At 44.0% G+C, this 21,451-nt stretch overlaps 1 protein-coding gene across 1 annotated transcript in view; it reads right to left on the bottom strand.

The window, feature by feature from the left end:
• CPS1 (carbamoyl-phosphate synthase 1) overlaps nucleotides 1-21,451 on the bottom strand; it is a 107,621-nt gene that overhangs the window by 65,636 nt on the left and 20,534 nt on the right. The window contains exons 3-11 of the mRNA XM_057412335.1: nucleotides 16,798-16,901; nucleotides 11,476-11,620; nucleotides 10,289-10,378; nucleotides 9,525-9,581; nucleotides 7,072-7,164; nucleotides 2,868-2,957; nucleotides 1,654-1,782; nucleotides 991-1,097; nucleotides 449-590 (exon numbers count right to left, since the gene is read on the bottom strand). Coding sequence (XP_057268318.1) covers nucleotides 449-590; nucleotides 991-1,097; nucleotides 1,654-1,782; nucleotides 2,868-2,957; nucleotides 7,072-7,164; nucleotides 9,525-9,581; nucleotides 10,289-10,378; nucleotides 11,476-11,620; nucleotides 16,798-16,901 — 957 coding nt within the window. The remainder of the gene's footprint in view (nucleotides 1-448; nucleotides 591-990; nucleotides 1,098-1,653; nucleotides 1,783-2,867; nucleotides 2,958-7,071; nucleotides 7,165-9,524; nucleotides 9,582-10,288; nucleotides 10,379-11,475; nucleotides 11,621-16,797; nucleotides 16,902-21,451) is intronic.

The raw sequence follows: 21,451 nt of genomic DNA, 5'->3' as shown, positions 1-21,451 counted from the left end.
CTAAATAACTGATATAAATTACAACAACAGGCCAAAGTAGACTGCAATAATACTCCTTTTCTGTGCTGGGCAACACAGAAGCAACACAACTGAATAATGACCCAGGCTGTGACACCTATGGTACCAGTCCTAAGATGACAGTAACTGAATGAGCATCACTGATAGCAGGGAGATCTCAAAAGTTAATAAGGCAGCTGTTCAAGAGAAATCACATGGTCAGTGTTGCAATCCTACACTTTGGGCTAGTATGGAGAACAGTGGTAATGGCTCAACCCCTTTTGGCCTGTCAGGCAAAACCCCAAGTAAAGCAGATGGTCAGATCACCAAGTTTAGCCCTAATAACTAATAGTAATCTGACAGCAAATTTCCAGGAGGTGAAATAAAGTAAGAGAGAGTATTCATTCACTAGGGGCTGCTATGTGCAGGTTCCTGGAAAGCATGAGCTCACCTCATTCGTTTGATCGTTGGCATTCACAAAGAGAGGTTTCCAGCCAGGTGGGAGGGTAGAGCTGTCAATAGCATAACCATGATTCTGAGCAGTGATGACAGCCTGTCCATTCACTGCATTCAGGACAGGCTGGTTCTGTCCTCTGAAAGAGAAAAGATCAGAGAACCAAGGGCAGAAGAGTCAGATGTGTTCAAATATCACTATTAGAGCAGATAACTCTGGGGCTATACAGAGCAGTTCAATACTAGCTGTTCAATACTGGAAGCCAATCTCAAAATGATAAATCCTAGGAGAAGCTCTGCTATTCTTCAGTTTGATGGGGATCAATTACATCAAAGACTTTCAAAATACCCTCAGAAAAAGTAATACATGACATGGCAGTTTAAATTAAAGGCAAGGAGAAGAGCTGGAATGAAGAAGTAATGTTACCGACATGATAGCTCTCATTAAGTCAGTTCAGAAGTAATGCACTGCTTCTATGTGGCCTTTTGCAATGCTGAGCTGGTTTGTCTGGGTCTTGGGAAGCAGAAGAGTTGCCATACCTGTTGGCCATCTGCATCTTGTAGGAAGTAGCTCCGGCTGCTATCGCAGTGATTAGATTCCCCATGCTAATTCCAAACAAAGGCTGTGGACGATTGCTCTCCAGGACCTAAAACAAAAAGGTTTTCAGGAGACACTGAAGTGTTTGTGTTCAGCAATTCCAGCACAAACCATGCCAGTTCTCTCACAAACTCACAACAAAGCTGAATGTATGGGTGGTAACAGCCTATAAAGGAAAAGTTTACTCCTCTCCTTTGAGAGGGAAGCCTCAGAACACGGTTTGATGTCTCAGTCTCCTCGAGGAGAACATGCAGTGACACTCTGCATTACAGCCATTCAGTGTGTGACATTGTTTCAAATGGGAACACTGTGAAATTGGGAGTGTCCTTTCAAAAGGTCACAGAGGTCCTGAAAGAGCACAGGCTACTCTGAGGCACCGGCAAGGTCAGCACAGTAATCATGTATTGCTCACTGAGGTCTGTATATCCTTACTGTAACTACTGGTCTGAAGGCAACTCCAGGGGATGAAGATGAGAAATATCCCAGGCAGATGAAATCATTTAACAGTTGGTCTGTAACATGTTAGTACCATCAACTGTATAGAAGTCAGGCACTTGAAAAGAGGGGCAAAGAAGAACAATTGACCTATGGCTATTACACTGTACCTTTCTGACATTCTGAATCACCTCCTGGGCCTTCATGGGATCTCCTGGACCTCCAGAAATTATGAGCCCATCATACTCCATGCTGGTGAAATCATGGTCCCATGGAACCAAATGCACTTCTGCACCTCGCTAGGAGAAAAAGAACAGGGAACAAGAAATGGGGAGGGGGGGAAGAAATGCATTTTTGTGAGGAGGTTGTTCTTGTGCTCTTATGTCCCAAAGGCTGAGTTTGGATTTCAAGTCATCCCTTTGCCAGGGACAAAAACAAGGTTTCTCTCCATATCTGACCAGATTATTTTCACAAAACTGGTAGATTTAGTAACTTTGAGCTGTTTCGATGTCTGTCAAGTTTGTCTGAAATTCACCAAGATCAAAACTTACTAATGGAATGCAAAAACAAAGCATACACACATGTGAACACATGCACACATGTAAAACATGGTCATTTTTACACAGTGCATTCATCCTAAATGCTAAATTAGGACTTCACAACCTCATTCTGTGCCATGTGAAAAATGATCCTGCACATGAAAAATGGGAAAAATGGGAATATCCACATAAACTAAAGAACAAAAACAGGGAAACCCAGTAGATCCGGAGAATGAGAGGACACCCCTTTTAATCCTCCTGTGTGGTTACAGAAGTGAGGACTGCTCAATCACTGTGCTAACAACAGGAAAAGATTTTCACAGAATCATAGGCTTAAAGAATAACTTGGGATGAAGGGACTCCAGGAGGTCACCTGCTCCAATCCCTGCTCAAAGCAGGGGTAAGTTCAGCTTGCTGGCAGGTTGCTTAAGAGCATTGGTCAGTTGAGTTTTTAATATCTTCAAGGACAGACATTCCACAGCTTCTCTGGGCCTGTTTCAGCTATTCACTACCCTCACTGCAAAATCTTATCCCCATTTATTTGTTATTTACAGTGTTGGCTTGACCTTCCTTGCTTGCTCTTTACAGAAGCCATGCCTTGTCTTTTTTAAAGTTCACCTAGGAACTCCTCTCATGGCTGAGAGGTTGCTGCACAGGTCCTGCTCCTTACCTCCTCAATACAGTGCACCACATTCCCATAAAAATCTTCCTAAAAAGTGTACCTCATTTTAGGAGCACAACTGCTACTGGAATGGATGTGTCCAGGTAGAAGGAAGGCTAATGAGAACAGTCTAGGCTTTTGACAAAGCAAAACAAGAGATGAAGGACATAAAGCACTGACCTACCTTTACTAGCAGGCGGATAATATTGTACTTCAGCCCACAGTCGACAGCTACAACTTTAATTGGATTTCCTCTGCCATAAACCTTCACTTCCTATAGAAAGACAGACCATGCTGTAAATGACCGATCACCCCCTGCTCACAGAACACAGGGAAGACAGGGAGCAGAGTAACATTTCACCACCGTCCAGAACTAGTACTTAACAATCAATTCACAGGGAAATCTCTGGAAGCACTGCAGGCATTAGCACTTCCTTCATTTTTCTGTGAGACCAGAAGTTATAATGCTCTTTTATACACTCTTGATTACAGCAATTCCTAAGAAATCACTTGTTTCCATAGCTAATGACAAGCTTTTTCCTGTGTTTTACCTCATTAGCAGTGAAGCAGCAAGCCAGTTCTCACTGATTAGTGCAGCCCGAGAGAAACACCAGATACACAGCAAGAGACTTTCAGCTGCAGTTAAGTCATCCTGCTAATGCCAGTGGAGTGAGGCTGCTCCACACCAGCTGCAGATCCACCACATCAACACTATGCTGACCCTCCAATCACAGTAAGACCAAAGCATAGCACAGCTGGAGATCGCCTATGGGTGACCTCCAGTGCATCACAGCAGTACAGACCAGGCTAAGCATGTCACCGAGCACGGCTTTTGCTCATATGGGCCTGACAGTTTGACATGTCAGACAACATTTCTCCTCCTCCTTCAGCTACTCTTCCTTAACCCAGTCCACAAAGTTAATCATCACCAGTCCCAAATCCGAACTATTATGCTTTGTACATCCACTTATCTTTTAGTCATGAAAAAAAAAATGGTCAAACCACCATATGGGCCTTGATACTGCAACACGCAGATATACTGACAGATGGCTGTAGCACTAATATAAGGTTATTTACAGACAGCTTCTTTCTGAAGCTTGTTGAAATACTTTACTTGTTACATGACTGCTGTTATCACCACATTGGGATGTTATTCATCAATAAGCACATAAGGCAGTCTTCTTCCTTGTAAAAATCTCTGTGCTTCCCTTTAGTTACACTCAGCTTCTGCAAGCTGATATTGATAAGCATACTTTAAGTGGCTTTTCTCTCGTGCAACACACCACTGAAAATAAAGTCTCTATTTAATTTTTTAAACTAAGTAACTCCTGTTTAATCAGCTTCCCTGGCATTCATATTTCACTGCTGGGCCCTTTATGAAGAGATGCTAAAATCCATCCCCAATACACCTGTTGCAGGGTGACAAACCGAACCTTTTATGGGAGGATTATGACCAGCCAGAAGGAGAGACATCCCCCCTACAGGGAACTCAAGATGAAGGTTGTTAGCAGAATATTACAACTCCTCCCCCTGTGTTCTCCTAACTCAGTTTTTGTTTGAACTTTTACCTGCTCAAAGACTGAGAAGCAGAGTTTTAGGATGCAAGAGCATGTCCCATGTGAGGCAAGCTCTGATCGTTAACAGGAGTGACTTATTGACATCTAAGGAGGAAGGGTGGAAGAGATGGGTTGCAAAGAGCCACCTCTCTTCACTACAAGGCTTTGAGCAGCAACACAACACATGAGTCACCAATGGTCCCTAGCTGACCTGTGAGGACATGACTGCTGTCATAATTCCTGTTGTGCAATGCTGAAAGGAGTTATTTTGTATCTGAAGATTCCTTGTAGTTCATGCTATTACATCAGATGGCAAAGTACCCTACAATCTCTTTTTGAGAATGAGTAGAATGGAAATCATATTGAAACTGGGTCTTGTTAGATCACTCAAGACTTCTGATATGAAGCCATGCCTGACATCAAATACGACAATGTCTTCACAGTCACCAATACACAAGTAGATTCTACTTCCATAGTCTATGGTGGAACTGCAGCACTGCACAGGAATTGTACGGGTCTTTTACCTGCTGACCTTCAGGCTTCTGGAAGGTGGGTTTCAATAATCTCAAGATTAAGGTGTTCAGTTTCCACAGAAACTAATTTATTGTCATGTGCCAGAGTCCCTTAGAATAAATTCACCTTATCTTTCAAAAGGGCTTCTGGAGACCCCCCAACTCTTCACAACATCCATACTTTAAAGTCTCAAAACATTATGAGGCAAAGATCTCTCTCAGATGTTCTCCTTGGCTGTTCTAATGGCCAGAGGGAGTTGAGGTACAAAACTGCTTTGAGATACTTTAATTACTTCACTCTCTAAGCTCTTCCCTGTCTAATTACTTAGGTTGTGATTTGTTACATGTCCTTCAGCAGCTAGGCTGATTGTAGGTGCCAAATTCTTCACAACCTTCGCCCCTCTTCTCACACTTCTTATTCCTCTGTACTGCAGAGTTCTGACTTCCGCATCCGGCCCAGAGTATGCCTAGACAGAAACCAGACTGGGAACTGGATCAGGGAGCTGTTCAAATATATTCCTTCTAAAGCAAGAGGACTTCCCTCATCTGTTCACTGCACAGCCTATAAGAAACTGTCTCAGTCTGAAAGGATGATGTGGGAATAGGGCTATCTTTATGTGTGGATGGAAGTAGCCTTTTAGGCTCAAGTGGTTAAATACTTCTCATCTGCTCTGGGACCCTGATCACCACGTGCACCAAAATAAGTCTCTGACAGAAGTCCCTGCAGAATACTGGCAGCTTTCTATATTCCCCACCCTGTACAGGCAATGTTGGCGAATATGGGCTATACCATCAGCCTTCTAAAGAAGTGGGGAGGTGAGGGGAATCAATCACTCCTAATATACAGTTGATAAGCAGATTCCTGATCTTACTGTATCCTGATTTACATGAAAATAGTTATTTGGCAACATATAGATTATCACGTCCAGTAATTATCAACACTGAACAGCTAACTTCATTTTCAGCTTTATTTGCAATGCTGCTTTTTAAGCCTATAAAATAAAGTTATGAACATAATGAGACCACCAAGGCTCTGTTAATCTCATTGCATCTCCATCTGAGAAGCTATTTTCAGCATCTTTACAGCAATTCTGTCTTAGTAATTGCAGAGTTCAGCATCAGCAACCTTACCTTTTCCTGAGTTACTGCTCAAAATGGCTTCACCTGCATCTTGCAATCATAGATCACAATCTCAATAAGCAATTGCCATCCTTCTGTGTAGCAACAAGGCCCTGACTCAAAATACAGTGGAGGCTTTGGCATGATTTGGCGAGATCCCTGAAGGTGATATTCACGAAGTGGCCTATTGATTCCAACAGCATCCTAGGTAACCAGGTACTGCTGTAAATCCAAGCCTGAATGGAGACTGTGCTTCAAATTCCCACTTGCTCACTGACCAGCCTGTTTAGGACTGCTTCTCACACATGCTCACTCTCATATCAGCTTGTGTGCAGAACAGTAAACAAGCAACTATTTGCAAAGCTCTTCCACAGCCTCACTGATCTTGAAGGAGCTGCAAACAGCATGGAATAAGCTGCAGTAAGCATGGAATTTGTAGAAGAGATTCATACACCCTGTTCTCACTTCAATGGGATTAAGCACCCAAACACACACTTTATCCCACTTTAAACCCCAAAGGGTCCACAATTTAAGATGTTAGCCTTTGCATTGGTACAAGAATAGTTACTAATTTTAGTATGGGCCTGGTTTCCTAAGTCCTCATGATTGGTAATGTTCTTCTCAGCTCATGGTGGAAGATAGTTTGTATATCCAGCTAACAGAGGCACGAATTTAACTGCTTATCTGTACACATCCACAGACAAACCAGCTAACACCAGTAATATTAGATCCAGGGGATTCCTCACCTGGTCTCTTTTTGAAATCTAGAAATATCTTCTGGAATCACCTCAACAAAGCTATGCCTGAACACAGATTATCAAAATCTTTTTGTGAGCTTTCCTGAAACTTAAAACAACCATTCTTTTTACTAGTAGTTCTTCCATTTGAAAATGCCCACTATATACTAGGTCTAACTTATCACTAATACTTCTCAATCCTGTCTTTGTAACACACAGTCCTCTGATCAGAGTACTGTTCAGACTACATCTAGCTCAACGCAGCTCATTTTACAGCTTCAGCTCTGTACCCGAGAAGCCATGGGGATTCTGCAAGGACGATGTTGAGACAACAGTCCTTCAAAGGTCTGGAAAGGTACATGGTATATAAAAGGTTCCCAAATTGACTGGCTAATCCCCAGAGCAAATGGGGAGCAGTTACCACCTGGAGTGTACAGCCTTGGGACCACAGAAGAATTTCTCACCTTTGTTGAAACTTCTGCAATTAAGTTCTGATTATTTGGATCTGCAAATTCCACGGGTTGACCTTCAAATTCAATCTTCCCAAGTAACGTGCCCTGTGGAAATACACCAGTCAACAAAAAAGCACTAGCAAAGGAAAGGCTGTGAACACAGGGACAAGGTGCTGACAGGCACAGCAACTGAAACAGCTGTTTAGAGATGGCTTCTTGGTAGCTTACAACCATTTCTAGCATCTTAGAGAAGTTCCTGAACCTTACTTGGTATCAAATAACCTATTTAAAATCCTTCATTCAGGGGAGGCATTGTCAGCAGTAACATTTGTTAATAGGCAGCCTGGCAAGCTGTCTAGTGAGCGTGAAATGGGTTGCCTTCCAAGAGGGTTAGAATTCAGATCCCCATAGATCTGGGAGTAATCCACAAAGCAGTTTGAAGCTTTCTGGTTTATAGAAACTCACTGTGAGATCTTTAGCCACCTCCTGTGCATAGATACAAGGAAGTAGAGCTGGTGTAAGGCAAAGCTATGTAGGAGGCAGGTCTGCACACTGTTTTCTGAAGAAACTGCTTAAAAAAAACACCTCCACAAGCTCTACTCTTTATTGCTGTTAGCACCTCACAGAAGCCAGGCCACGCTTGCTCTGCCAGCAGCATTCTGCTCGTTCAAATTCTCAGTGGTTTGGCTTTGCCCCACTCCTGAAATAAGTAGGATTAACCTAGGGTTAACCTCTTCTCAGCATGGGGACAGGGTGTGCAGTACAGAACTTTTCAAGGATGGAAGGGGAAAGTAACACAGAATAAGTCAATGTTTTGTTGTAACTTTTAACTTTCATATAAAAGATGTTAGTCCACCCTGTGGACATCACACTAGCATGCACTCTCATTGGATTATTCATTGGGTTTGGTGACACTTCCATGAGATACTGCCATCATTGGCCATACCTGAAATATCCTTGTCAGGGCCAGATGGAGACAGCATCCTGCATTGCCATGCACACTACTATGGGTAAATTTTAAAGACAGTATATCAGTATCTGACATCCTACCTCATCTTGAGTAGCACAACAAAAGCAACTCCAGGCTGCTTTGCACGGACCAGAGCTGAGAAATTCAGCATCACCTTAAACAAGTCAGGTTCTTGGGACCCACAGAAGATGATGAGAGACACCAGTCAGTCCCATATACACTGATGACAAAGCCCTAAAGCCCTTGCTCTCAAACAGGAACCCCATGTCTTGCCTTGCTGCCAGGTTATTCTGCCAGATTGTTCCCCTGCATTTACCATTGGAGACTAATTTAACAAGTCACCACTCATTTCTGTAATTTATCATAATGAATCCCTGTTCTCACCCCTCAATTTATAAACAGACATGGAGTGAAGTGCTGTTTCTTTCAGAATGGGAGAAAAGGCTACATTATGCACTATTTTAAAAGCCATAAACCAATACCACTCAGAGGCCCAGTATAATGGGCATTACTCCCATGCACTGCTAAGTTACAGGGTAAACATGGGAAGTGCTTTCACTTCGGATGAAAGGAACGCTGATCCATTAAACAGTAGGTCTTCTGAAAGTAGAAAACATATTGCCATTTTCTATTGTATTAAACTGCACTTGTCTGCGGTCTGTAAGAGCAGGACAATAATCTGTCTTCCTGCCAGAGCTCATTCCTGCTACTTATCTGTTCAAGCTAGATCATTCACATTTTGCTCTGTGGAATGAAAGGGGGTGTGGGCTTGAACTACAGACTGCAAATTGATCACCTACAGAAAAAAGCAACTTTAAATAATCCATTACAAAAGATCCTCCAAGGCACATTTACATTCAGACTGGCTTTGATCACTCTTTTAACCAGTGTGAAGTGTACCTTAACATTAACCTCCACTCAGTAACATAAACCTGCTCATGTCCTTCAATTGTCAGCTCTTGGAAACCAGAGAATAGTAATGACTATTAAAGATAATAACAGGCTTCAGCCTGAGTTAGGGAGCCAGATCAGTTTATTGTAGGCCTTCTTTTGTCTCTGAGGAGCAGGAGTAGTTCCACTGACCAAAGGTGCTGTCTGTGACCTAATATGCAAAATGCCTCACAGAACTGTCGCTCTCTCTTGTCACTATCCAAGGCAACATGCAGTTGACACTAGTACCTGTTGTGTTTGGCACACTAGTCAGACACAGCTACCTGAGGCCTTTCATCTACATCAGCTTACACTGGTTCACTTATGTGGAACAGAAAACTCGAAGCAGAGCTAAGAAGAGGGGCCTCCCTGGGATCTGCTCTGCCTCAAACCATTGTGTAGAGAGGATAGGGAGCCTTTGGAAGAGCACAGGGCACAGGAAGAGCAGCATCTGAGGTCAAGGCAGCCCAGCAGTAACACTGCTACCCCAGGTTTGCTGCTCTGATAATAAAAAGGCCCAGAAGTAGCAAGGTTAACACACCAGATCAAGGGAAGCAGATCATACCTTGTCACGAATTAATTTCGACAGCATTCTGGTATCAATCCCATACAGTGCAGGCACCTGAAGAAAACACAAGAGAAGGGTAAGCTGGAAAACAAGCAGCTAGGACAGAAGAAGATAGCAGCCAGCTCACTTTGCTGAGAAGAACGTGTCCTTTAAGGAGCTCTGGCAAGAGCAGCATTCCTACCTAGGCTGCCTTCCTTCCTGTTATACACTTCTCCCTATTTCCACCCAAAAATAGCCTTGTTCTTCAAGTCTAGTTTCTGCCCTAAAAAGCACTAAATGAAAAAGCTCATGTGGCAAGTAGCAATCTCATTTCTGAGCCCCATTTTGTCTTACTTATAAGCACCTAACCCTCCCAGCTGTCCCAAGTCAGTGGCAGTCTACTGACACATCCTTGACCCCCTTGGCTCCAAGCCAGTGGGGTTCTGGCAGCCAACATCTCTTGTGCTTATGACCACAACAGCACTACTAGGAGCAGCTCTACAGAAACAATTGACAGAATGCTAATGTGTATCACTTTCATGGAAAAGCAAACATTCCCATTTAATTAACATTCCTTCTAGACAGATCTTGGAAATACCACGGCATCCTGAAAAAGAGAAATGGATGAAGAATCGGAGAACTAAGAGGCACAGAATGAACCCAGTACAGACTGGTGAAGATACCTGAGGAGAAGAGCTGTTACCAGCTCAAAGACAGCAGTTCTTCCCCCTGTTCCCACACATACAGCTCTGTTCTCATGTAGTTACCCCTAGATTACTCACCTTTTCTTCCTGCAACCACTCTCCAAGGCTCCTAGCAGCCTGCCAGTGGCTGTACTCATGGCTGTAATCCAGCACCAGCAAACCTGAAACCTACAGAGAGAAGAAATGTCATTTTGCACTGAAGGATCACTTTGTACTTGCTCTGCACCTCCCGAGTTTTCACTGTTCATCCACAGCAAACCGTATCATGGACAGGACACAAGGCTAGGCATGGCATGGCTGCTCTTCTATAACAAAAAGACAGCAGATCTGAGTCTTCATAGAGAGAGTGCACCCTGCAAAGGGCTAAAGACTTCATGTTCTGTCATGACTGCCAGGTTGGACAGAGCCTTGGGTGACATTGTCTAGTATGAGGCATCCCTGCCCTTGGCAGGAGGTTGGAACTGGATGATTCTAAGGTCCTTTCCAACCCAAACCATTCTGTGATTGTAGCTGGGCCATTTTACTTAGGAAATTCGTAGAGTAATGGGGCTTCCAGGTAACCAAAGCTGCAAATTGCATGGAACTGAGAAAACACTTCTTATCAGAAAGAAAATGGAAGTTTAAGACAAAACAAAATGTTTTATTTTGATTCATCTTTTGCTTAAGAAAGCTTTTCACTTTGAAGTGACATTTCATTTCAAACATCAGCTCCATTTTCCAGTGGAGTTAGCTTATAAAGGAGCCATTTCACCTCAGGTTCTGCAATCACTCGGTTTTGCTCCATTTTTCAGTACTGCCACCACTGCATGGACACAGCCCTACTTCAACATTCCCCGTCACCACAGTGTAAATACTGGTTCCTGCACTAGTACATACAGCCTTCTTCACACAACTGTCACCTCCCCTGTTTATGGTAGAGCAGATATAGAGAGAAAAGTCTCAGTATGCAGAAGCTTCTCATTCTCACTGGCGTTTGTTCTCTCTGGGGCAACAGTTCACAAGACAGCAGTTCACAAGAACTGTAGCATGTCCATCACTGACGGGAAATACACTGCTTTCAGACAGCACAGAGCCCAGCACAGAAAGAAAGATGGATTATCTTTTCCCACCTTCCTCCAAAGAACACTATCCAGAAGAAGAAAGTGAAAGGCTAAGTATCATTGATTCCTTCTAACTTTTATAAGGCTGGCAGTAAACTCTTGCACACACACATGCTCAGGCTGCTAACACCACCGTTTGATCAGGTCTGCATCTCCCCTTGTTACCTTGATCCCATCAGACTCCAGGAACTTCCTGAGACCCATTTCATCCAAAGCAGCTGTGTCAGGCACGCCACCATTCCCAACTATGGGGTTAGCTAGTGTAAGAATCTGTCCTTTGTAGCTGGGATCTGTCAAGGCTTCGGTGTATCTAGATGAAGAAGCAATAGAAGAAAAATACCTTTGTTGGAGTTGAAAGAAAAACAAAAGAGCCACTAAAACAAGACAGGTCTGAATTCCTATATGACAAAAAGTCATAAATGGAATTTGTGTGAAAGTAGTCTCAGTATAAAAGCAAACACATCCATGAATCTGTTCTGACTTTGCCATCTGTGATTAAACATTTGATACTGAGAACAAGGCAAGGCTTTGGCTTCTCATGTTTCATTTAAGAAAAGCACAAGAGCTGTTAAACTCAGGCTCCTTGTGATATAACATAAGGCGAACAAATGCACAAAGTGCAGAGCCATTGCAAACTGCAGTAATTGCATGGCCCACTGCTTCACCCAAGCTATTGCTTGGGCTTGGTCATTCCCCATGTGTGGGCAGTACTTTGGCACTGCTGTGTCCTTCCCTTCATGAGGTGTAAGAACTTATCCCTCTCAGCAGCAATAGAAAGCTCAAACTGAAAAGCCAGAGTAAATTGTCCAGAGTTGGTCCCTTTCGTGCTCTGGAGCTTGTAGGTCTTGAGATGTTCAAGGCTGTAACTGCTCTTGCTGTGGGGAAGCAGGTAGACAAATCTGTGCCTACCTTTTTTTGTCTGGGGATTGGTAAGGCAGCTGTGAACCATCCTTGTGATTCCTCACTACTGCTCTGTGTTCTCTCCTACTTGCTCTGTCAACAAGCCCTGCCATAATAACACTTCTGCAGCTTCTCACAGCATGAGGCCTGGCCTCCATCCTAAGCAATCTCCAGGTTCCACCATACATTTTACCTGACAAGACTCCTAACTGCTTGGAAGCTGGTTTGGAAGAAGGCAGGTTGAAGGCAATGCTTTAGAATTCAGCAGTCTTCCCTGGTCACAAGTCCCCAGAGCATGTCCTTGTATCTCTAGCGCAGGCTGAAGCCTCAGGAACAGCAGCTTTGAGCACCTGCCTGAATACCTTTCTCAGCAAGGACAGATCTAGAAGTGTGGTGAAACAGTGTTCTGCAGTGGAGGAGCAAACCAAGGGTCTTTGCAAAGTACCAGCTCTGGATCCAGTAGAGGGGAACAGAGTAAACATGGTCTACATGCCCATGCTCCTGCTCCTCAGCTTTAACTTAACACCAGTCCTTTACTTTCTCCCTTATCCTGCAGGATATGGCAATCCATTACACAATTGCTGTCTTTTAACCCAAAAGCAGCTGTAATTTAGCAACAAATGAAGTTATCCACACCAATATTCAGCCAAATGCATGAAGACAATTCAGCATTAATCTGCCCTATACAGAATATAATTTATTATTGTTTAAACAATACATAATTGGCAACTTCAGCCATCTACCAGATATCAGCAAGTCACAAGAGACATTTTTTATGGAACATCAGACGTCCTGCCGGAAGATTCATTACTAAATGTTGGGAAACTTCACAAAACCTGGAATGGTTGCAGGCAGATACAGACAACACAGCACACCAGCCAGCTCTGACAAATGAATCATCAAATGAACAATGGCCATGAAACAGTTTCAGGTAAGCCTCTCCTGCTGTTCAGATCCATACTTCCTGCTGCAGGTAAACAACCACATAAGGTGCAGTGTGATCACAATGCTGCAGTAAGTGCATGACATGTGTACATTTGGCATTGCTCTCTCCTTCCAAGTCAACTGGTTATGCTACCAAAAGACTCTGTTAATGACAAAGCTAATGTAATTAACCTTTGCATGCTGTTGGTAATCAGCAAGCAAGTACAGAGAGCCACTGCATTTGGGTAGGGCATGAAGACACAGCCCTGTGTTGAGACACAATGGCATTTAAGCAGGGACAACGCCTCGTACAGCACAGAAGAGCAGATGGGAACACAAGCTCCAAAGATACTGCAAGGTCTAATCCTTGCTGTGCCTGCCCAAAGGCCTGCCTGAGTTCAGTAAATTACAGTTAATCAATTCTCTTGCTAGAATATCATGGGGAACACACACAGACTTATGAGAGGCAAATGCATTTACTGAGCTGTTACAAACATGGGGACATTTTATAGGTTGTAATTCTTTTTCTTTCCTAATTGGAAATCTCTCTTCCTTTTTCTTCCTATACCAAACAGATGGCTGCAATATCAGGATTTATTTTCTTTTTGAGCAAATCTTTCTGAAAAGTTCCTTCTCATGCTTTTCCAATGAAAATTCACCATTTCACCCCCAAAACACTGCTCTCTGCCCTCTATTCCAGAGCAATGACAACATTTCAGACAGCTTTAGCTACTTCAAGCCTGAAAGCTGTATGCACATAAAGTGTTCTGTCTCTCAGTTCTATGACATGAGTCAAAATGTAGGAGCCCAGATAAGCAGACAAGGTGCAGAGCAGCATATTAATCATCCCAGCACAGAGCTTAGGCTGACCCCACTCAGCATCTAGAAACGCCTGCTTCACAGAAAGTATGGTCTGAGGCTTAACAGCAGCCATGGCAAAAGCACCTCTGTAGCAGCCTCTTGCTCTCTATTCTGACAAATCACTATGGACCCCGACAGTCTGTAGAACACCCCAACCTTGGGCACGTCTTTCACACAGACACTTAGCCTCTGACTCAGTCAATGGAAACAGGTAGCTGGGTTCCTCTAGATACATAAGGTCTTGATCTCTATGCTCAGAAGCACTGGGCAGAGCTACAGAGGAGATTTAGTTTTGATATAAGGAGGAAATTCTTTATTGTGAGGGTGCTGAGGCACTGGCACAGGGTGCCCAGAGAAGCTGTGGCTGCCCCATCCCTGTCAGTGTTCAAGGCCAGGTTGGACACAGGGGCTTGGAGCTTGTTCTAGTGGAAGGTGTCCCTGCCCGTGGCAGAGGATTGGAACTGCATGAGCTTTAAGGTCCTTTCCAAATCAAACCAGTACAGGATTCTATGACAGCAATCCTTGGACTAATAGCAAATCTGTCACTTCTACGATCTGCAGCAATGCTGCAAACTTTTTCTCTTCTCTGAATCAATCAAGATCATGTTCCTGGAGCGCTCTGAAGATACAACCTTACATTTTGAATGTTCCCTCCGTGCCCATATGCTCCCCAGCACAGAAGAGATCTCTTTCAGAGGCATCTTCTCCAAATCATTTGAAAATGAGAAAATGCAGCTTCTGCTGCCACAGTAACATGTGGAGAGGAAATTAACCCACCAGGTCCTCCTTGACTTTTGTGATGTGACAAGATTTATTGCCTATAATCTATCACCAAGAAAAGAACTCTGGTGCCCTGCATCATTCTGCTCTACATTAAACACTTGCTTTTTGGCGGGTATATTAACACAGTCAGTAATTAGTGCTGTCAGAATACTTAAATAATTGCCTTCTAATGCAAAACCCTGCAACCGGATTCCCCTCCACAGCAATTGAACACTCTCATCAATGAGGTCATTTAAAAACTCATCCTCAGAGTGCAGGTTTCTCCAAAGGAGAGCAGAACTTGGGAAATGCAAGGCAGCTGGACAAAGACAGCTATGAATGACTGCAGGAAAAGCTCAAGCACCAGCCACCTCAGAGCTGTTTCACATCCCCAGGGACATGTCCCTCTTCTACCCAAAACACTCATTCTTCTGGGCAGATTTCCTCCACTCAAGCAGTTCAATAAAAGCACTGGCAGTATTTGGCTGCCATCTTCAGTCAGCCACTGGCTTCTATCCCTCAAGAGGAGAGAGTCATGCAAGGTTAGGCATGAGGCTGATCCTACCTTTTATCTGGAAACCACACAGAGCTTAAATGCATCCTTAACTGTGGTATGAGCCAATGAATGTCATAAGAGATAGGTCATGACCAACTTGGAAGCCAAGTTCCATTACTCAAAAGGCTGCAAATGATTCAAACCTCTGTTTGATCAGGGCACTGCTGGAAGAACAAAGACAGCTCCTCTGCAATGGCTGCATTTCAATGGGAGGTGATCAGATCCACACATAACTCACTATCATGGTTAGCTCTATCAGTCTTTAAAGTTGCTCATCACAACAAATGCTATGACACAAATGGACTGTCTGAAGTCTCTTCATTAACTATCACTATATATATATATATATATCTGGAGATGGTGGATTCACCCTGGTTGGATAACAAGTGACCGTGAAAGCTGCTGCGTCATTGCCCTCCTCAACTGGACAGGTGAGAGAAAATGCATCAAAAGGCTCTTGTGTCAAGATAAGGACAGGGAGAGATCACTCACCAATAACCCTCACAGGCAAAACAGACTTGACTTGGGGAAATTAGTTTCATTTGTTACCAATCAAATGAGAAAAGGGTAATGAGAAATAAAACTAAACCTTAGAAACACCTCCCTTCACCTTTCCCCTCCTTAGCTTTATTCCCCCATTCTCTATCTCCTGTCCTCACAGCAGTGTGGAGGAACAGGGACTAGGGTTGTAGTCAGCTCATCACACATTTTCTCTGTCAATCCTTCCTCATGGGGAGACTCCTCCTCTGCCCCAGCAAGGGGTCCCTCCTCCACAAGCTTCTCCAACACAAGTCCTTCCCGCAGGCTGCAGTTCTTCATGAGCTGCTCCAACGTGGGTCCCTTCCATGGGGTGCAGTCCTTCAGGACAGGCTGCTCCAGCCTGGGGTCCCCTGCAGGGTCACAGCTCCTGCCACTAAACCTGCTCCAGTGTGGGGACCCCACAGGGCCACAGCTTCCTTCAGGCATTCCCCTGCTCTGGCATGGGATCCTCCAAGGGCTGCAGGTGGGTATCTCCTCCAAAGGCTGCAGGAGCACAGCCTGCCTCACCATGGTCTGCACCACGGGCTGCAGGGGAATCTCTGCTATGGCATCTGGAGCAGCTCCTCCCTCCTTCTGCACTTGGTGCCTGCAGAGCTGTTGCTCTCATATGTTCCAGCTGCAATTTCTTCTGCACTTCAGCTTTTTTCCTTCTTAAATATGTTGTCACAGAGGCAACCACCACTGCTGTTGGGTTCAGCCTTGGCCAGTAGTGGGTCTATCTTGGAGCCAGCTGCAGTGGTTCTATTGGATATAGGGGAAGCTTCTAGCAACTTCTCACAGAAGCCACCCCTGTAGCCCCACACTATCGAAACCCAATACACAACACTGGAGTACGTTCTACATGCTTGCATCAGGACCCTACAAGCTTGGGAAAAGCAGCTTTCACACTTTAACAGTCTCCCAGACAAATTTTGGTGCTTATCACTCATTTGCTTTTATCTTACCCAGAAAGACCAGTGTTGAATACAACTTCCCCTGCTGTGGAGGATGGATAGCCAAAAGAATAGCCCTTCATCTTCATCCCATCTTCCAGCACCAAGTTCGCAGTCTGCAATTGGAGAAAGGCACATGAAAAGACTCAAACACAAGAACAGGCTTGATGTTTATAGAGGTAATACCCAAGAAACCTGCCTTTTATGCCTTACTTGGGAAATATTCATGCCCCTTTCCCAATCCAGCTCCCAAGATACAGTCTCCTTTACTAGTCTCCTGATGCTCATTTTCCTTCCAACACTTGGGACACATTATGCTCCTAATGAGGGCAAGGCAAACCTCAGCGCGAGCAGAGCATGTGCTGTTATCACTGTGGGATCACCCTTCCATATCACTTTAATTTCTTCCCCCATTATACCTTGGAATTAACCAGGTGTAGAGAAAGGATCACCTCTCCTCCCAGTTTTTGCTCAAGGCTTGCTTAGCCTGTCCACATATTGGTTGGGAAACCACCTGGGAACTCCAGCTTCCACCAAAAAAGTAATGAGTACATGTACACCAGAAATGACAGAATGAGCTGGGAGATTCCCTCACACACCAGCATCACTGGTGACATGCAGGGGGAGACAGAAAGCAAAGCTGGAAATAGATCTGCTTCTATAGATCCGGGCTTAAAAGAACTTGATGATGAACCTTTTGGGCCCTGAGAACTTCTCTTCTGGAATGCCAGCACAGCTGCCTCCTGGGCACAGAGCTGCAGTCACAGAGTGACCACCAGTGCAAAACCCCACAGGGGATGTGCCAAGCATGTCCACCAGGCAGCAGCTCTCACCATGATTTAACTTCATACTGGGGTTTTGTTACAGAACAATTCCTCTTGCTGGGATTTTAAGAAGAATCAAGATCAATTTGCTGTAGAAAGGAGCAGAACTACTTTCCATTAGCCATAAATCAGACGAACAATCACAGCAAGGAGAAATTTCATTCCCAGCATTGAACATTTTGTAACAATTATGGCAAACATTCATCTCGAGCTCCTCTGCAGTTACAAATACTGCACAGATCAATTACTAATGTACTGAAAAACATGGTAAAAATCAAACTGCACCAACAGGTAATTGAATTCTGTGCATCTGGGATGCTTTTAGCCTTGCATTTTTTCCTCATTAATGCCAAACATCCAGGCATTCTCCAAAGGTTCAGAAATCACTGAAGTGTCATCAGTGCCAAAAACCCTTCCCTCCCCAGTTATAAATATGTCCCCTAGGTTTAGCCCAAATAAAACTTACAGTTTGGTCAGCTCCCATATTTCACTAAGCTTCTTATTACAGAAAGCCTAAACCATTACAAAGCACAGAGGTCACTTGGGTGCCTCAGACTGGGCTTTGGACAGGCCCCCTGCCCTTTCTGAAGCCTGCTGAAAGCCAAGCCCATGCTGTAGACATGGGAGACTGGCTGTAAGAACTGGTTTTCCTCAGCCTTGGAAGAGATGGACCCTTTCCCCCCACAGGCCACATTATTTGAGCCCACCCAAACATCAGCTCCAGTTCAAGCAAGTCCTGCCCTTTGCTGGCACAAGTTAGGATAATGATCTGAATCACAGTCCCAACTGCAAACAGGCTGGGAAAATCCTTCAGGAAGCAACATCCATAATAGTGGAATGACCAGAAAAGTTAAGATCCATCTAAATCCTGAGGGGCCAAAACCTAGAGCAATCAGTGTGACCTCTAGAACCTTACTCTCTTTTTAGTACTTGACACAAATCTGCATGTCTTCACTCCCACCACAGACCACCTGCCTTTCTACACACTAGCACAGAACCCATTTCTGTTGAACAGAAACCCCCATTGTACTATTAGATCCCCTACACAGTGTTTAAGTAATGCAGAATGTCCCCGAGCAGCCATAACCTGCCTGCAAGTTCAGCTATAGCAAGGGATAGATGTTCAAATGCTTCCCTCCCTTACTTGATTTATTATTCTTAATTAAGTGGCTGGTTTGTTTGTTGAGCATTCTAGAAGCAATTATTCCTGCTTAGATTTCTAGCGGAGGTGTTAGCATCTCCCCACGCTGCCAGCCTACCTTGCCTCTGCACCTATGTTTTAATGTGGAAAGTGATTTACAGGCTAGCAAGAAGGCCAGCTGGCTCTGTCAGGGATTAGCTGAGAGAGATTTTTGCTTTCACAAAGCCAACAAGAAATAAACAAAGCTCCTAAAGCTTCTGTGAGGACCTTTTGTCTCCAGCCTTCTCAGAAGCATCCCCATGAAGTTTCACTCAAGTCTCTGTTGTAGTCTCAACTGGAATGTTTCTTCCACACACACCCCCAGCGTGAGACATGGTTTGCAACTTGATTTGTCCCTCCCACATGCCAGTAGCTTTACCTTTAGCAGAGCTCCCTGTGCTACGGAGAGGCTGTTGGGCTCTTGAAGAGCTTTGAGGATGGAGATGACTAACAGAAAGGGTCATGCTCTTGGCTACAGCATTGCTATATTTGGTGCATTTTGTCAAAGCAGATTCCAAAGTTAACTAGTTCAGGCCCTACTTCACTAAGGACTTCCCACATGAAGTAAACACTGTAGCAGTTCAAAAACAAACCCAAAACAATATGTAACAAACCAGATTAACTTAGTTGCAGTTAGTTTCCTGCCCTTCCCATCTACACAATGGATAATGGAGACTTGCAACAGCTCAAAATACCTGCAGTACAATTTACTTCTTAAAGTATGTCTGCTATAACCCCCTGTACTGGAAAGTGAACAGGCTATTTCTCCTCTTTTCTACTTGTTTCACAAAGTAACCAGCCAAGGAAGTCACGTCTTTCCCCTCCAAAGAAATCCCTCAGTTTATCTTGGCAAGGGCAAGCCAAATACTGAACGCTGGCTTGGAGAGCTGCGTGTATGCAGAGTGCCAAAGCCAGAATGGACACTGCTGTACAGCAGAGACACAGCTGGGTCTTGGTTTCAGTGCAGACCAGTTTCTTTCCTTCCAGTAGAAGATGGCAAAACATCTGTCTAAGGCAGGCCATGATTCCATGCAGGATGATAGTCTCTTGGCGTACAGTTCTGGCTGGCTACACAACAGCCAAAATACAAGTACAGAAGCATCCAAAAGACACCAGACTTCTTCTACAGTAGAAAGCTGGTGCCAGGACTGTGCTACATCACTGTCTCAAGACCAAATAATCAGCAACAAAGGCAGATTATTTCTCTTTGACAGAAAAATGTCTCCTCTTGTGAGTACTCTGGAAAACTGTCTGAACATTGCTAAGACTTCCTTTGCTAACCCCTTATATATATATATAGTTTTATTTTGGCACATTTGCTTCTAGCTAGTATTAGGACAAGAAGAAAGGGAAAGACTAAAGAATGGATCTTGGGATAAACCAAAGAAGAGTCGCTTATGCTAACTTTGGGGAGAAGCTTTGGATGAGTTCCTTTACCATCCAAACCAAAGCCAGAAACGCAACACGAGTACCATGGTAGAAAAGTCACAGCTCCTACAACTTAACCTCTTCTTAAGGCTGTTCACACCAATGTCACAAATATTTGTGACAAAAATCAGAGGAGGGGGAATGTAGAGGCACCTCAGAGAAGCCACTCAGCACCCAAGGAAATGAGCACCCCTCTGTGTCCCCACTGCAGCAGCTCACTAAGTTCCCCCAGTCTCTAAGGGAACAGGCCCTGTTTTACCTCCCTTTCACTCCCACCTCCAGAGGGAGAATAGTGGAGTTATTTTCTCAGTTACTTTTCACCTGTCTCAAAATACATGTGAAAGCCCCTTTTACAGTAACCTGAAACAGTTTCTACAGCCAGAGCTCAAAAATTTCCTTCTTCTCCCTTTCATTTTTAACTATATATTTAGCTTGTTCCTGGTGGTTTTTATAGCTCTCCCAGTCCTCTCCTTACTGATCCAGCTATACTCCTACAAGCCACCTATTTATTGCATGTACTACTCTTTACATCCCCACTTAACTATATTGGCCTCAGATGAGCATTAAATGAGAGGAGCTTTGAGCTGCAGTCTCTCTGCCCATTCCTGAATTAGCAAGCAGCTTGGTTACCTCCACACCACTGATGCTAAGCACCCCTTCAGAAAGCCCATAGGGCTCTCTGATCTTTTGTCTGTGCCCCTCTTTCACTCCTGGATGCTTCATCTCTCCATTACAACTGAAGGGTGGGATGCAATAGGGAAATATGGACCCGCGTGTCCCCACACCTCAGACTGCTCACCTACAGTTGTGTTTCCCCACACAGGCTGAGTTAACTGGACAGAAAAGGGACTTGGGAGAAGAATTATTAGGCTTTCTAATAACTACCTCCTCTCCCTAATGCTTTCTAATACTTTACTTAGCTTATATGTTGGTTAGAAACACATTTTCATTGTATTTTGTTATGCTCCCTAAAATAGCCCACTGAGAAAAAGCAGTAAAAGGCAACTAAAGCTCATTTAAGCCTGCGATAATGAGAGAATGGGATCATTACCTGTACCATCATTAGCCTACACATCTTAATTACTTTGCATTTCACTCCATCTCCAAACTTCTTACACATATCTATTACCTCTAATGATGGCTGGAACCCCGAACCCAGCCATAAGTCACTACTTGGTCACTTGTCTCACAAATACAGTTAACTTCCACACTTTGACACAAAGCCATGCAATAG

This window comes from Pezoporus wallicus, unplaced genomic scaffold, assembly GCF_028554395.1.
Source record: "Pezoporus wallicus isolate ANWC-B61680 ecotype Strahan unplaced genomic scaffold, APGP_CSIRO_Pwel_v1 contig_6566, whole genome shotgun sequence".
NCBI classification, from domain to species: Eukaryota; Metazoa; Chordata; class Aves; order Psittaciformes; family Psittacidae; genus Pezoporus; species Pezoporus wallicus.
This window is presented reverse-complemented; position numbering and strand designations above follow the sequence as displayed.